Source organism: Dermochelys coriacea, chromosome 4 (genome assembly GCF_009764565.3).
Source record: "Dermochelys coriacea isolate rDerCor1 chromosome 4, rDerCor1.pri.v4, whole genome shotgun sequence".
In the NCBI taxonomy this organism is placed as follows: Eukaryota; Metazoa; Chordata; order Testudines; family Dermochelyidae; genus Dermochelys; species Dermochelys coriacea.
This window is the reverse complement of record NC_050071.1, coordinates 8,240,843-8,258,946: the sequence shown is the minus strand read 5'-3', so window position 1 is coordinate 8,258,946 and position 18,104 is coordinate 8,240,843. Positions and strand designations below refer to the sequence as shown.

Sequence of the window (18,104 nt, the reverse complement as noted above, 5' to 3'; positions counted from 1 at the left end):
ATCAAAAACATCCTGTGGCAATGAGTTCCATAGGCTAAAAATAAAAAAAAAACTATCTGAAAAAAAGCAACGGGAATTCCACATACTCACCAGTCATGTTTTTCCCAATGATTACTGCTTTCACCCGGCTCACTGTTCCACCTGGGCAAAAGAGCTGGACCATAGCACTCAGCTCTCTGAACTCACAATACTCATGATGAAGCACAAATCATCGGGCCAAATTTGTCCCACCAGCATCACTGGAATTATACCTGGAATGAATATCGCCCGTTTGTACAAGAGGTCACGTCGTTTAGACCTTACGTAGTACATTTTCGCATCCGTGTGTGTGATGACATTCCTTTGCACAGCCCTGTTTTGGAGCTTGAAGAGGGTTTGGGGGTTGTGATTGGAAGTTCTACTTCCTCCCTTTTGTGCCAGTTTTGGTAGGTCTTTGCACAGGTTCTTCATTACCTCATACAGTTCAACATCCGCAAGAATGGCCACTCTGCTTCCTTCTCCTCCTCCATCTACTTAGCTCCCCACAGTGGTTGGGAAGCTTCATCTGGTGCAATGGAACCTGGGTTCCTTTGGGCACAGCATGTTTCATGGGCTTTCAGCTCACCCAAGGAGAAAAGACGAAGTTGGTGGTTAAGGCCCTGGGTTGGACGCATGATCTGGTTATATTTCTGGCCCTTCTCCTGAATCCCTGTATGGCCTTATCACCTAACCTCCCTGTGACTCAGTTCCCCATCTCTAATATGAAGATAACAATATTTCCTTTACCCCACCCATTGCAAATCTTGCCTATTTAGACTGGAAGCTCTTTGGGACAGGGACTGTCTCTCATTGTGTACCTGTACACATTTGTGACTGACAGATGGGTTCAACATGGCGGTGTGTGCACATTACGAACCAGACTGGACAAACTCTGGGGGTTTTCTTTTAGATGAATTGCAGCTAATAAACTTGCGATCTTCCTTTTTTCAGGTAAGCCAGTAATGATAGTGACAGAGTACATGGAGAATGGCTCTCTTGACACATTTTTAAAGGTAAGATTCAAAATACTCAGATGTTTTTTCTTGGAGGACAGTGGAGTCTCCTGTAAAGGTCATTCCCCCGGGAAATACTATAAAGTTCTGGTGGAGTTACAGCTCCCCAAGTCCTAGCTCCATCTACCACAATATAAATACATAAAATAATAAATAAAATACAAAGCATTCTTTTCCTTTCTGTGAGGAGCGCTGCATCGAAAAGCACTGGTTTTCATGCCTTCCTTTACACAACTGCAGTTTGGCACCAAATCTCCAAATGACCCTGTGGAGTAAAGATTTACATGTGTTTTGATGGCACTTTGTCAGTAGTGAGGATTAGATCACGTGGGCAGGACACACGGAGGCTGTTGCATGTGACCGGTGTTGTTTACAACCTTGACTCGGAAGGATAGTTATCCATGGGGTTATTACATATGTAACCCTTCTGCCAGGTGGAACCAGCAGCAAGCAGGGCCGGTTCAATATCTAGGGGCTCCTTTTCAACCATACAACACAGAACCTGCTCGAGCCCCCACCGAGTGACCTGGTAAAATTACACAGCACCCCTGGGTGCCTCTGAGAAGCAATATTTCCACACTCGCAAGCACAGAGTCTGTGTGTGTAGAAAAGAAGCTTTCAATGAAAGGAGAGAAGTCACCCAACATTAATTAGGGAAAATGCCACAAGCAGGATTCATAAACATATAACTGTGAGCAGGACACCCGCCCCAGAGTGCATGGGGCAGTGCCTTCCGCCTCATGTTCTTGAGTTCTACAACCAAAAGTCCCTTTACCATGCCCATCTCTGCACCCTCACCAGACTCCATTCACAGTGGTTGTCCTTGGTCAGTGAGGACTCAGGGTTCAGAGGTGCATCTGTATGAGTTCACCTCCCACCCGGCGAAGAAGGCACCTTGCTTGCTCCGCCATCGGAGCACTTGCTCTGCCTGGCTGCCTTGTCAGCCACTCATTCCGCGGGCAACCCTGTCACTGCTCATTCCACTGGCTGCCCTGCCAGCCACTCACTCCACTGGCCACCATGCCAGCAACCTGCTCACCGCTCTCATGGGCTGCTCCTGCCGGCTGCTCCTGCTGCCCGCCCGTCAGTCAGTCAACTTCTGTTGCTACCTGCCTCTCTACTGTGAACTCTGCAGGTTAATCTCTTAGGACATGTCTTCACTAACGTTAAGTGCTGGCCGTGGCAGTGCTTTAGCGTGGCTTCTGTAGTCATGGCACAGTGCTGGGAGAGCTCTCCCAGCACTATAAAAAAACACCTCCATGAGGGGCATAGATACCAGCACTGGGAGTGAGACTCCTGGCGATCATGCACTGTCTACACTGGCACGTTACAGCACTGAAACTTGCAGTGCTCAGGGGGGTGTTTTTTCATACTCCTCACCGAGACAGTTGCAGCGCTGTAAAGTGCCAGTGTAGACAAGATCTTCATGATTTTCAGCTCTTAGCATGCTGGGCAGACACACAGTCCTACCACAAATGATTTCAGCTCTGATTGAGCATTTAAAATAACAAATTGCTCCTATTGAAGCCTATTTAGCCCTTTCTTTGAACAGTGGGGAGGAACAGGTTAAACCCTTAGGGAGAGTCCACATCTCCTGGCTGGGACACCTGTCCCCATCCCACTTACTTTCACAGGGGTCTGGCATTTGAGCCCCTGGCTTAACGAGGTCTTTTCAGCTAAGGGTAGTCCCCTCATTTGGGACAGGCGAAGCACAGTTCTGCTCCCCTTTATTCATACAGTAATGACAGCACCTCTGATAACAGCATTTCATTACCCCTGCATTCAGCAGTAAAGTGATTTGTTACCCAACACCAGCCAAAGTTAATTACTTTGAGCAACACAGCTGTCTGCTGGATATCTAAGCAGAGTAGGTGTGTTCGTGGAAATACAGTTGCTCCTGAAGTCTCTCCCCTCCTAGTGAGGTGTCAGGGGAGAATTCATTCTGACCCTGCTTACGTCTACATACATATGTGTGTACGCTATAAGTGGTTCATTAGGTAATTCCCTAATCATGAGTTAAGAGGTCTGTTGTCTCAGCTTAGTCTCTAGAGATCACTATTCCAAACAATGACACCTTCAAGAGCCTCTGAGCCAGAGCATCATGGTCATTAATTATGAATTCCCCTATTTGCCTTTGCATTAGACTTGCCCCTGACTCTGTTATTTGCGCATGTGTGTAACTCAGGGTGCGAAGAACACTGTGCACTATGATTGAAATCCCCCCTTATCTTTGCAGAAGAACGACGGGCAGTTCACTGTCATTCAGCTGGTTGGGATGCTGAGAGGAATTGCATCAGGGATGAAGTACCTATCAGACATGGGTTACGTACATAGAGACCTTGCTGCCAGAAACATCCTCATCAACAGCAATTTAGTGTGCAAAGTGTCTGACTTTGGGCTGTCCAGAGTCCTAGAAGATGATCCTGAAGCAGCATACACAACAAGGGTAGGTTCTGGGGATACTGGACCATTGAACTAAAGGAAATGATGGAGATGGCCAAATGGCATTTTCAAAAGTGCTCACGCTCACAGTTGGAGCCAGATTTTGAAAAGGGCTCAGTGTCTATCAGTTGTCATTTTGCTTAGGTGCCTACATTGGCCCTGAGCTCTTTTGAAATCTGGCAGTATATGTAGGGGCCTAAGCAGAAGCTATTGGGTGCCGAGCTCTTTTGAAAATGGGGCTCTATGTTGTCAAAAAAACAAAGCTGCACACAGAAGAGGGTGGATGTGGAGAGAGTCTGTCTGACGGCTCAATCCTGGGCAGACTTCAGTTGACTTTTTCTATTTTGTAACAGAAAATGCACCCCGTAGCTGGCGGTGGCATAACTTTGCATCAATGTGAGAAATGAGGTAATGCAGCTGAGATTTTTTTTTCAAAATAGAAGTCTAACACTAGGCTCTTAAATCCCTATTTTGGCAACTAAGTTTACTGCCTGATTTTTAAAAGTACCCAGCACCGCGGTTGTTCCTATGGTCTTCAGGGTGGACTGCTGGATGGTCAACACTTGTGAAATATCAGGCTGCTTATTGAGATACCTAAATATGGACTTAGAAGCCTAAAATTAAGCTCCTTTTTGGCCCTTGCCTGTTGAATATAGTTGGAATATAGTCTGACCTGAAAAGGGAAGTGATACAGAGCCAAAAGGGAGTGAAAAAGGGTGTGAACGCAGCCCATCCATATTACTCCTTTCTCCAGAGTAAAAATCCAAGTTGGGATTCTGTGGTTAAAACATGGGCAGGTCCTACGCACAAGAGGCAGGTGGCCAAGCCATGTGATTGACAGGCTAAGAGTGCTGCATATCCCACGTTTCAGGAGGTCCAGACTAGAATTGCTCATTGAAACAGAACTTGTTAGAGGCAGGCAACTTGAACCCAGGCAACAAAAATCAAGAACAGACCCTTGCAGACCACCAAAAGAAATCCTACAGAGAGTCATGCAAACAGGCTAGGGCTTCCATAAGCTCTGATACAGGGAGACTTATTCATCATATATTAATATACACAATCAGTATTGAAAATGTACTGGAAACATTGTGAGAATGAGACCTTTTGTAATAGTGATAGTTGGATGAAATCCTCTTATCATAGCTTCAGCTCATATTTACAAACATGTACATGTACTTTTTTTTACACATATGATTAAAGTATCATTTTGTATGGAACATACATTCACCATCTGTGCTCAGAATCCTTCAGTAACTCAGAGCCACCACCTTATCTGGAGATTTCAACCTGGAAAAATGTTTCAGGAGTTGGCAACTGGAGTCTACCCGTACATTGGAGGATCAGAACCTATTGAGGCATATAAGGGTTTCTTGGGCCAGATCTTCATCTGGGATAAACAGATACGATATGCTGAGTGTTGCTCACCAAGAATCTGGCCCCCCACTGGCTTATGGTTTGTACCAATAATGCTTCACTGAAGAAAACTCGTGAGAATAAGGTTTTCTAAAAATATAGCCCAAATTTTAGTGTTTTTGCAGAGGTAAAAATTGTTTGGAGGGGTTCCCTGAATATCCCTCAGCCTTGCAGGTAGCTAGTTCCTGGGAGCAAGGGCCTTCAAAGGGGGGCATATTTTGAGAGAATTCAAGGAAAACAATTCTTTAAACCCTGACTAAAATCCTCTTTTTAATCCTGAAAATTTTAGGGATGATTTATATTATTATGATTAAAGTATTATAATTTGCATAAAGTTAAACATCGAAAAATTAGAAAGCAGGGAGAAAACCCTAAATCTGAAATCCCTAGATATATGCAGGGAGATGTTACTTATGCAAGAAATATTACAAAAAAATCAGTAACAATCAAAGAGAGAAGGAATCGTTGTTGTTTTTGTCACTCATTGGTCTCCCCATCTCTTGTGTAGGCCTCTATCTTGCAATCAAGTTTGCACAGGCTGACCTTGCATTCATGTGGAACCTTGTTGATTTCAGTGGCCCACCTACCTGGATCTAACTGCAGGATTGGGGTCAAAGATCTGTAGAATAAAATCCAGCCTCCTGCCCTGTAATTTGCATGAGGTTCACATTACACCAGAGTCACCTAGAGCTTTTAAGGCGTTTGTTCCTTCCCCATTTGCTGTCAGAGACTCTTGAAAGTTTACTGTATTGATTGCTTGAATGCTTGGCTTTTCCCCCTACCAACCAGCGCAACATAACAGAGATGTGGATGCTAAACGTGTTCCAGCTTTGAAATGGAATTTAAACAACAACTCGTCAGGTCAGCCAATTAGTAGTCAGCTACAAATGCTTATGGGCTGAGATGATATGGAGAGGGGCCTCATGCTGTCAAACAGATTTACTTTAAAATTCTACATCTCTTTCCAGCATCATTCAGGAACAAGAAAAATCTCCCTTGATGCTCTAAGAAATGTTTTTCTCTCCCCACCCCTTCTTTTGTTTTTTTGTTTTTCACACAAGGGAGGGAAGATCCCGATCAGATGGACAGCCCCAGAAGCCATCGCCTTCCGCAAATTCACCTCGGCCAGCGACGTCTGGAGCTATGGGATAGTGATGTGGGAAGTAGTGTCTTATGGAGAGAGACCCTACTGGGAGATGACCAATCAAGATGTAAGTACTTGCCAAAGCCATTGTATGACAAGTCTCTTGCTATCCAAGACAGAACTGGCACAGTGCTTTCAGTTGCTTTTAAAAAGCCCAGTGAAATGATTTTCTTTCCCCCTGAAATTTCTTTTATTGAATGCCCTTTTATGCAGCAGCTCAAAACAAGCTTTGCACAAAGAGAAGTAAATCTGCATGGAGTAAAGACCGTCTCCCTTGACAGACTGCTGTAGTGCCACTGTTGTGGTTATTATCAGAGTCCATCAGTATTATGTTTAAAGATGAAGGTCTGCCAAAGGATGCATTTTGATAAATGACATAATTTCAGCTACACTTACAAACTCATCCAGTCAACCATAGCTAAAGCTCTTTGTTTTCCATTTTTATTTCATTTAAAATTTACTGGGAATTTATCAGTGTTTATTATAAAAATTAAAAAATGAGTAAAAATCAGTACAAAAAACTAACTTCACAGTTTTCTGGGTAAATATTGAGGTTAATATTGGGGGACAGGAGGAGAGGAAAAAAGCAACAAATAGATAAAAGTAAGAGTATTTGAAATAAAAGCAGTGTAAGCTGCGGTTTATTTCATGAACTGTAAATGAACAGTACATATAGATATGCATGTGTATGCACATGTATCTTCTACTACCTTGCCTTACTTTGGCAGCCAGTTCATATTGACACTTGGACTAATTTATTAGTAACATAAACACATCTACCTAATGTCATGTATTGGATTTTCTTAACATAATCCATATTTCCATATACTTGAATGGTGCAAAATTTGGGTGAAAAATCAGTAAAAACTTGCTATCTTTTGTAAGACCTGGGGAATTTTCATTAAAAACTGAAAACAAAGTTACCTAAGTATAGCTTAATTTTCGAGATCCATCTATATTAGTAAGTACTCGCTTCCTTGAGGGAAAGGGAGGTGATGTGGTGTAATGGATAGGGCTCTTAACCTAGATTCTCTTCCTGCCTCTGCATTCACCGTGAGCATGACACTTCATCTCTCTTTCCCCTCCGACTCTTTGTCTTATCTGCTTTGAAGAGCTTGCAGTCTAAATAAGGATGGTCTCTTATCCTATGTAGGTACAGTGCCTAGTACAGTGGGTCCATACACTCTTTGCTAGTGCTATATGTGCTATTTAGATTGCAAGCTCTTTGGAGCAGGCCCTGTCTGTGTGTTCAGTTTGGACAGCGCCTAGCACAATAGAGTCCTGGTCCATGGCTGGATTCCTAGGCACTCGGGTAATACAAATAAATAATAATAATGGAACAGAGGCTTGGGCCCATGAGGTGCTGAGGATCTACCGAGAATGCTCAGTATCCTGTAAGGTTGTGCTTTAAATCAATGTACCATCAGATTGGCATATTTTAGTCACTGCAGAACATATGCCAGCTGTATCACCTTAATTTTATCCCTGTGGTGAGAGAGATGAATAAAAGTAAAGCAAACAAAATGTTTCAGTTAAATGCTGCAAACTCAAGTCCTCTCGTTTTCAGCAAGTTCAAAGAAAAACCCAGAGATATCAATCCAAGGGACCAATCCAACTCCTGTTTAAGTCAAGGAAACTTGAATGAAGGGGAGTTGCATCAGGTTCAAGAGGGTTACCTTGTTTCTCTTTTACCACAATAGCTTGCCTGTGTAATAGAGCTTTTTTTTTATTCTAAAGTAACTCAAACCACTCTGCAAACTTGGGGCCAGAGACAGGACCCCTGCCTCCGTCAGGGTGAAGAGAGCCAGGACAAGGCCTGCCTGTCACATCAGTCCCACTGTGAGCGTGTATATGTATCTCTCTGGCAGCTGGAAGCATGTGTGCTGTAATGTCACTAAGAAGAGCAGGCTTCCACAGGCTGGTCAAAACACAAGGTGCTACCAGAGACTAAGAAGTCTTAAGCAAAATTGGTTCTTTCACCCCATTGCTGCTGGGGTTCGAGCCAGCCCCTCCACCGCTGGAGTGAAAAGTTTTCCCTCCCCACTTTCGGGTGGCACAGCTGAAGTGTTGATGGACCCTGTCCCTCTCTGTATCCCAGGTTCCAGTTCCAGACCCAGCCTCTATACCAGGGATCAGCAACCTTTGGCCCGCGGCCCGCCAGGGTAAGCCCCCTGGCGGGCTGGGACGGTTTGTTTACCTGCTGCGTCCGCAGGTTCGGCCGATCGCGGCTCCCACAGGCCGCGGTTCACCGCTCCAGGTCAATGGGGGCTGCAGGAAGTGGCACGGGCCGAGGGACATGCTGGCCGCTGCTTCCCGCAGCCCCCATTGGCCTGGGACAGTGAACCGCGGCCAGTGGGAGCCGCGATCGGCCGAACCCGCGGACGCAGTAGGTAAAGAAACCGGCCCGGCTTACCAGGGGGCTTTCCCTGGCGGGCCGCGGGCCAAAGGTTGCCGATCCCTGATCTATACATACCACCCTGGCTTTCCCACAGAACATTTTTTCCCAGCTTTCTTTCAGCTGGGATCCCAGCAACAGGACTTCTCTTGTCCTGGTTGCCTTCGCACTCAGCAGCCCACAGACAACAGCAGCAGCTGCTCCCCTCAACACACAGAGGACTGTATGTAGCCTGCTGCTCCCAAAAGCCCTTGCTCGCTCCCCGCCGGATGCCTTAACTCAGTCAGGTGCTCTCCCTCAGGACTACAAAGCACCCTGAATGCCTGGCCTTAAAGGAGCTCATACCTCACCCCAGTAATTCAGGCCAGGTTATACCCTTAAGGGGCCTGTATACCCTGGATTTTGATTGTGCACTGACTCCATTGAGGCATCTGGCTGGGAGTGAGCAGGGGCTTCTCGGAGAAGCATGAAGATCTCTGCTCTGTGGGGAGCAGCTGCGGCCGGGGGCCTCCTCTGCGTGGGAATGTATTCAGCGTGCAGATCAGACAGTGGGTGAGCTCCTCAGGTGATGCAAATCAGCCTAGCTTTATTGACTACCCTGGTGCTATGCTGCTATAACACCCAGGAGTTGATCCAGTCCACAGTGAACGGCGGGGGCAGGGTAGTACTCAGTGAAGATTAAAAAATAATGTAATAAAATATAGTACGGTACAATTAATCAATGTGATGGATAGAGAGAATATAAATTTAATTTTCATCGGGGAAATAAATGATTTTATATTATGAAGTGACAGCAGCAATTTTGCTGTGTGCTGCTGTCCTCTTCGTCCTCAGTAAGTTGTTTAAGAATAAGTTGGTGCATCCTGGCGCACTCTCTGCACACACTCCAGACCGCACATTGAACCGCGCCGGGGTTCTGCGTAGGTAAAAGCATGCGGTCAAGTGATGAATGACTGTAGGGTAATGCATAGGCACTACGGGGCCTTTCATGTGCTTCACTTAACCTTCCGTTCTCAAAAGGGCTCTCAACCCCCAAGCGGAGACAGATTTCCACAGGGGCCCAGCTCCCATTTAGGGGAGCAAAAGGGGGGGGACAGTTTTTCAAGATGGCTCCACACCCGTCATTATCCTCCAAGGGAGCTGCTTTGGAAAATTTGGCCATGTTACTTAGGGGCCTAACTGAGAGTTGAGCTTTTGTGAAAATCTGGCCCTAAGTGACTCTCACTATGGGCATGACTGAGTAATGACTGGTCACTAGAATAGCAGACCATTTCTCATAATTCTGCGGGTGAGCTGCTTTCTTAGGGTTTGAGATTGTCTCATGAGTTAGATGTTTGGCTTTTTTCTGACATGATTTTCAGTCAATAGCAAATTCCCATTTCCTTGCATAGAGAGCGGAACGAATAGGATTCAAAGCTGCCTGTACCGTATTAGTTTTAATGGGACTGTATTACTTTTAAGGCCAGTATTGTAAGAAATGCTGGGTCCCATCCTCCCTCCACGCCAGGATAATTGCTGTAGGGGAAAGAGAAGTCTGGGAAACATAATTCATAGAGTTCCTTTTGAATTCTGCCCTGGTCTGAATCCCATAGCCCAGGAAGAAGCTGCACTCCATTCATCCACAGATCCTCCAAAATACACATGGGTCCAGGGGCCTGCAGGAGGCATTCCTTCCAATTCCTCTTGCCTACTCTTTGCTGCCCGGTTCCTATGTATCCTGCACAGTACCGAATGCAAGAATGAGGCATAAAAGGCAATCCTAAAGGGGGCTTCACAACATGGAAGAAAAATACAGCTCCTCTGGCTCTAGGAACTTTGTGAGACAGGTTGGGAAGACTCTAGCAGAGACAAGCAGGCATTTTATCACTGCCCCTTTCTACCTGCTCCACCCCTGCAGAGAGACTTCTGGGATGAAGGGTGCATGTCACATGGGCAAAACTTCCCTTCTCCATGGCAGCAACCTCTCCCCAGCACAGAGAGGGGAGCAGGAGACCCAGTATTTAAAAGAAAATGGTCTTGTCCATTTGGCGTTAGCAGTTACCTTGACCATGAAAGTTCCTTTGGAGACTCCTGCTTCTCCCTTATTTTATCTAGTGCCTCTTTCGCCATAAGCGACTGCGTGATCACCTGCTGCACAGAACAATCCTATCTGTCTTCCCTGCTCAGCTGTAACATCCAAGCAAAGAATCACAGTATCTTACCACCACAAATAGCAAAAAGGGCAGAGAAAACATTCAAGTAGGCAGACAGTTGTGTGCTATTTTGCTGACTCAGAGCAACTATGACCCTCAGTCTCTCCATCTCAGTTGCTACCTTTCTTAAAGGAAGTTTACTATGAAGAACATAAGAATGGCCAGACTGGGTCAGAGCAAAGGTCCATCTAGCCCAGTATCCTGTCTTCCAACAGTGGCCAATGCCGGGTGCCCCAGAGGGAATGAACAGAACAGGTCATCATCAAGTGATCCACCCCCTGTCACTCATTCCCAGCTTCTGGCAAACAGAGGCTAGGGCCACCATCCCTGCCCATCCTGGCTAATAGCCATTGGTGGACCTATCCTCCATGAACTTATCTAGTTCTTTTTTAAATCCTGTTATAGTGTTGGCTGCGGGGCTGGAGCACCCATGGGGAAAAAATTAGTGGGTGCTCTGCACCGACCGACAGCCAAGCTCCCCTCCCCACTTCCTCCTCTGCCTTCTCCCCTGAGCGTGCCACATCCCCGCTCCTCCACCTACCTCCCAGCGCTGCCTGCCCGGCTGCCGCCAAACAGCTGTTTGGCCGCTCTGGAGTGGGGGGGAGGAGTGGGAACGTGGCGCGCTCGGGGAAGAGCTCAGGGGAAGAGGTGGGGCTGGGACGGGGATTTGGGGAAGGAGTCGGAAAAGGGGCAGGGAGGGGGCAGAGTTGGGGCAGGGACTTTGGGGAAGGGGTTGAAAAGGGGGCAGGACAGGGGTGGGACGGGGCAGGGCCTCATGGAAAGGGTGGAGTTGGGGCAGGAGAAGAGGGGGGTCGAGCACCCACCAGCGGGAGCAGAAGTCGGCCCCTATGGTTCCACAGGTTTTCTGTGCTTTGTGTGAAAAATAGTTTGTTTTAAACCTGTTGTGTATTAATTTCATTTGGTGACCTTTAGTTCTTGTGTTATGAGTAGGAGTAAATAACACATCCTTACTAACTTTCTCCACGAGTCATGATTTTATAGACCTCTATCATATCCCCTCTTAGTCGTCTCTTAAGATGCTACATACACCTACCAGGGGATTATCCCAATCTAATACCGAAACTTTCAGCCATGCCCAATGCAGAGAATGCAGAAATTTGGTCCCAAGTTTGTCTCTTCTGCCATTGCAATAAGCAGATCTAACTGGCTTTAATACAAATGCACTGGAATGACACAGATGTTAGGTAAATGCCAAGGTATGAACTAGGATTCAATATGGAGTCAGCAAGATAACACTCCACTACCAGAGGAATCCCTCTTGTGGATAGTGAGCATTTCAGACATGGACATTTTTTAGAACCCTTTATTAAAAAAAAAGAGAGAAAGAAAATTAATTTAGCTACATCCTTCTGGACATTGAATGAATTTCACAAATGCATCTTGGAAAAGATGTGCGTGAGTCTGGGTCTTCAAAACATGCAGATTAGAGAATTAATAAGAGATTTAGCTCTTGAAATTAGCATTGGTTCCTGTCCAAGCTTTGCCTGGATTACCTCTGCACCTATATTGCATATACTTGGCAACTGAATGGATCATAGTAAGCAAACAAATTTAACTCAAGAGTGTTTCCCACTGTGGTATGTGACCGTTCCCAGAGTGTTTTCTGCCTCCTTTCTTCCATACACTCAACTCCCACCGCTGAAGGCCAAAAAGTCAGAGGTCGTTGACATTGATGGCAGATGTTATGTGGTAAACCATGGTGCTCTGATTGCATGAATTTCAACTCGTGAAAGCGTTCCCATCATTCTTACTCGGTGTATGACTTACAATTACAGCCAGTTAAAACACATTGTTCGAAAATATAGTCAGTGGTTAGCAAAATGGTTCTCCTAATTGTAATTCAGTTTGTTTTTTTCTACGTTCACAGCAATATAGGCAGACTCAATATGGGCAGTCACTATTATTCAGAAGGCTACAAATCAAGTGTTTAAATCAAAATTGGATGTCTTTCTAAAAACAATACTCTAGTTAACCACAAGATGTGGACTTGATGCACAAATTGTTGGGTTGAATTCTCTGGCCCGTGGTATGCAGGTTGTCAGACTAAATGAGTGTAGTGGTTGCTTCTGGTTTAAAATTAGTGAAACCATTGGGTTAAATATATTACCTGCATTTACTAGCACAAGCCAGACCACTTCATTCTCCACCAGGCAGCGCTGAGCCAACTGGCATTGCTCTGTAAATGGACAGCAATGATTACAGAGTGGCTTAGGGCCCTCAAGTCTTCTCCCAGTCCAAATGTTTGGCCCATCAAATCTTCTAAGGGTACATATGTTAGTGAACAAAATGGTATTGTGCCACCAGACTGTGGTTGCTTCCAGGGCCTTGCTAGCTGCTGCTTCTTTCTCACACTGGATTCCTGAGAACATCTGCACGTGAAAAAGACATGCCGCAGCGTCATGGCATCTTGCAGTGTTTTGATACCACTTACATTGTATTGCTAGAACGGACAACATCCTTTAAATTGCGTTTGCTTTATTGATGTTAGTGCCAGGAATATAAAATGTACCTAGCCTCACTGCAGATGTGGTTCAGAGGTATTCTGTACTGGTTCCAGCTTGTCTGCTACACATCTTGCTGCCATATTCTTTCTGGTGTATCTTGGAGGAGGAGCCCTCTGTGTTATAAATACACATGCAGATACAGTACTTAGGCACCACATGATCCTTTGCCCATGCCACAGGGGATGATTTTATTCAATGGTTGCAAATTTGGTCTCAAGGAGAGACTAGAAACATGACACAAAAAGCAGAGAATCTGGATAACAGAAGTAGGTTGGGCCTATTTATTGTGCTGTGAACAAAACTGTTGTCATAGAACAAGACCTCTCGTTAATTCTTGCCTAAATTGGATAGAAGAACCATGGGCTTTCTCCAATGGCCATTGAGTCTTCCCATTGACATCAGAGGGCTTTGGATGGGGGTTCATTTGGGCTCAAAAGGTCTACTTGATGTAGCCACTGGGGCTGGATTTTCAGAAGTGCTCTGTACCCAGCAGCACCCAATGAAAATACAGTGCACCATGTAATTTTGTTCACTAGGGCATGTGTCCTTAGAAGACTTGATAGCCTCAGATTTGGGGCTGGTAGAAGCTTTGATGGCATCATTCCCCGCCTGGGTCAGTGCTGCCAATGAAAGGGGCGATTCCAATAGGTGCAGGACTAGGGCTGGCTGGAATACAAGAATTCCATTTCCTGAAAAAAACTGAGATTTCAGCATTTGTTTCTGTTCTGATGTGGACCAAATCCAAGACATTTCAAAAATGTTCAGGAAATAACAAGAGAGAGAGTCCCAGAATCCCAGTGGTTAGAGCAGGGGTCTCAAACACGTGATGCGGCCCACAGAGTTATTTCCTGCAGCCTGCCATAGGCGTCAGCTCCACCAGCAACCAAGCTCCCCTCCCTCCTCCCCCCCATCCCCCCAAGCATGCCAAGTTACCGCTCTTCCACCTACCTTCCAGCTGTTTGGTGGCACTTAGGACTTTCCAGGAGGGAGAGGGGAGGAGCAGCGATGCGGCACACTCAGGAGAGGAGGCAGAGAAGAGGCAGGGCTGGGAATTTGGGGAAGGGGTTGGAATAGGAGCAGGGAGGGGGCAGAGATTTTGGGAAAGGGGTTGGAATGGGGGAGGGGAAGGGGTGGGAAGAGGCAGGGCATGGGCGAGGCCTCATGGAAGGGGTGGAGTAGGGGCAGGGATGGGGGGGTTAACCAAAATAATTCTAAAAGTAAATGTGTATTTTGTCATTTGAGTGAGGTGCATTACTGAATGTTTATATTTTATTAAAACCCCTCTTTGCATTACAGTTTTTAAAAAGTTAATACGTTGACTTTTAATAGCATACTATATTACTCTTCATTTTTTTCATTTTTGACTATACTTTTGTTTTGTTGTATGAAAAGGTGTCAGTGATGCGGCCTTCGGGCCAATGTACTAGTCCTCATGTGGTTTGAGATCCCTGGGTTAGAGCAACTGGAGTGTGGGAGAGCCATGTTCAAGGCCCTGGTCTGGATTAACAAGAGCAGGGACTTGTAGCTGAATCTCTAACATCCAAGCAGAATTCCCTAACCACGAGGCTGTTGGCTATTCTGAAAGTCTTTTCCCTTCTCTCTCCGGTTTTACCAGAAATTCCATGCTGGACATGAGAAACCTTCCTGACAAAAGTCATGTTGAAATTGATACATTTTTGCAAAAAGTTTTGGTCTCGACAGCATTTTTCCCATGAAAAATCATTTAGTCAAAAAGTTCCCAACCAGCTCTAGACAGGACTCCGTGATGGAGGGTGATGTGAGATGACTTGTATCAGCAAACTCATGTAGTATATCTGGCCTGCATTTTGTAACCTTCTTAATAATAATGATTGCCTGTAGTGGGTCTGCCTGACTGCCTTTATCATGGATGAACACAATCTGGATTAAGATTAAAAGAACAATTTTTCTAACTATTGACTGTATTTGAAAACAATGGTGTTAGATGGCTGTAATTATAAGTCATGCAAGGGCATTAAAATGACAGAGATTCATCTGCAAAGTATTATTTGAAATCCACGCAATCAGAACACCATGGTTTATAACATAATATTCACCATCAGTGGCAGCAACCGCCACTTGGATTGAGTCAACAGGATTAGGATCACAGAGTATGCAGGAAGGGATGTTAAGACTATCTTGGAATAGTCACATACCATATGTGCCTAAATAAAAGATGAACTCTTCTGAAAATCCAATGATCGATTTAGGTACCTAATTAGGAGCTACTGGGTCTGACCTCTTTTAAAAATCTATCTTATATATTTCAATTAACAAATGCCCTCAAATGGTGAAAATTAATTGTTTTGTAATCAAAATGGATGATTATTTTCTGTCTTTAATTTAAAAAAAAAATGGTCTCTCCTGCAGTCAGTGTGTGTTGTTCTCATGTCTTTTCACTCTAAAGGAAACAAGAAAGCACAAGTTTGTAACTGTTATTTTAGATACAGAGCCATGTTATGAAAATATCATTTCTTTCTACATTTACATTTAAAAGTCAATGGATTTTAATCCTACTCTGCTTTTATTGGCCATGTCCCACCATGCAGGCATTTTCATTTCCTGGTAGAAATTTGTACACAACAACAACAGATGACTAGACCCCAACATTCTTGAATGATGTATGAGATGGCCATGCTGTGTCAGCCTTGAATCCATCCATCATTTAGCATTCAAAGTCTGGTTTGAAATAAAGGTGGACTTTTATTGTTGCAAAACAAATGTGTGGTCCAGCGCATGCCTTGAAATTAAAAATATATATATTTCCTTTTCCGAGAAATTGCTAAAAAGACCATATGCTGCTGTTCTCAGAATTCAAGGACAGATAAACATGAAGGATTACAGATTCTCAACTGGTGTAAACTGGGGTAGGTCCATTGACTTTGACAATGCTATTGCCTGACTTCACTGGAATTCTGGCAACGTACACCAGCTGAATCTCAGGCCTATAGACAAACAGAGCTATGGCAATTTACACCAGCTGAGGATCTGGCCCATTGACTTCAGTGATTCTATGGCAGTTTACACCAGCTGAGGATCTTCATCAAATTTCTTTCAGGTTTCAGAGTAGCAGCCGTGTTAGTCTGTATTCGCAAAAAAGAAAAGGAGGACTTGTGGCACCTTAGAGACTAACACATTTATTTGAGCATAAGCTTTTGTGAGCATTTTCCACTGCATGCATCCGATGAAGTGACCTGTAGCTCACGAAAGCTTATGCTCAAATAAATTTGTTAGTCTCTAAGGTACCACAAGTCCTCCTTTTCTTTTTGTGAATTTGTCAGTTAATGGAAGTTATTTTTTCAACCCCTCCTTTCCTGATTATTAAAGATACCAGGGACAGTGACATGTTTGACAGAGATCTGTGGTGCGTTTCAGTAAGAAACGATGGATGAATTGATGGGCATGAAGCGTTTTAGTTAAAACAATTTGCAGTTGGCACAAGAAAACAACCCGCCCTCTTGTTTTGTCTCCCCTAGGTGATAAAAGCTGTGGAGGAGGGCTATCGTTTGCCAAGTCCCATGGACTGCCCGGCTGCTCTTTACCAGCTAATGCTTGACTGCTGGCAGAAAGATCGGAACAGCAGGCCCAAGTTTGATGAAATTGTCAGCATGTTGGACAAGCTCATCCGTAACCCGAGCAGCTTGAAGACACTGGTTAATGCGTCGAGCAGGTATAAATCCAGGCCAGTTCCATTTCTCCATGCATGATTCATGTCATAATACCCTGGCATTGAAATAGCTCTCACTCTCTGATCTGTGCAGACCCTGGAGAATGTACCACAAGCTTCATTGGGTCCAGAATAGTTTTCCCAAATCATCTCTTTCTGTTTAAATTGGCAGATACATGAGCAATTCAGTCGCGTTATAAATGCATCCATACTGAAGTTATCATGACCTGTCTTGGAGAAGCTTGAATTGCAGCTATGTTTATAGCCACGCAATGGAGTTACTTGTGATTTACACCCAGGGAAAGGGACAGCAGAATTTGGCCTGCAAAGTATATAAGAAACATCACTCAAATTATCTCTCTGTTGACTTTATCCTGGTAATATGAATAGGAAAGAAATCCTCTTGGGCAAATTCTGGGGACTAGTAAAACCAGATGCATTCCTACTCTGATATAACCTACCACAATTATTCGGAAGCCCATTAGTGTTTTCCTCCATTTCTAACAGATTTTCAAACATTGACAAATCCATGTGGTTTCCAAAAAAAGTGCACAATTTTCTAAAATACATTAATAGCCAGTATGCAATATATTAGTATGAAACATGATAAATGCAAGCCTATAATTAAGGCTGTCATGGTCGGAAATAGAAATATAAATATTTTGGTAAATTCCTGCCAGCCAGTCATCTCAGATAACAACTTTACCACCATGGCAGAAGCCTGGGAAGAACAACTTTTTATTATGGGTGCATAATATTTTTCCTCTGCAGCCTTATATTACTTCTTAATTATACTGCTACACTGATTTACACCAGCTGAGGATTTGGCCCTGGCTTTATAGGAGTTGAATTTTCATCATGGGGAGGAAATTACACAAGTATTTGTATTGACGAGACTAACTTTAGCAACAGTCTAGAAATAAGCAACATGTTGGGAATGGTTCACTTGGCACCAGAGCCCAGATCCTAACAGTTAGACACAGAACTCCGGGAATTAGGTTTCTAAATACGTTTGAGGATATGGACTTATGAGGCAACAATCATTTATTAGGGTACTGTCGTGAAGCGACGACCCACTGGTGCAGCGCCTCCTGCTGGTTGTCTCGGGAAGTAGGTCTTCCAGCCCAGAGTGCCCTCTGCAGACCAGTGTCTCACCTGCTGCTGGCCCCCTCATGTCCCTCCCAGACCCCAGTGTCCCTTTACCTTGGGGTGCTGCCCCCTGGCAGTGCCCCCCACACTCTGGGTCTCACCACCCAGGGAGACCCCAACCCTCT

The 18,104-nt window shown here is 44.7% G+C and overlaps 1 protein-coding gene across 13 annotated transcripts in view; it reads left to right on the top strand.

Moving 5' to 3' along the window:
• EPHA5 (EPH receptor A5) overlaps positions 1-18,104 on the top strand; it is a 400,471-nt gene that overhangs the window by 297,798 nt on the left and 84,569 nt on the right. For all 13 annotated transcript variants that reach the window (XM_043513198.1, XM_043513202.1, XM_043513200.1 and 10 more), the window contains 4 exons: positions 970-1,031; positions 3,268-3,477; positions 5,951-6,100; positions 16,640-16,833. In XM_043513198.1, coding sequence (XP_043369133.1) covers positions 970-1,031; positions 3,268-3,477; positions 5,951-6,100; positions 16,640-16,833 — 616 coding nt within the window. The remainder of the gene's footprint in view (positions 1-969; positions 1,032-3,267; positions 3,478-5,950; positions 6,101-16,639; positions 16,834-18,104) is intronic.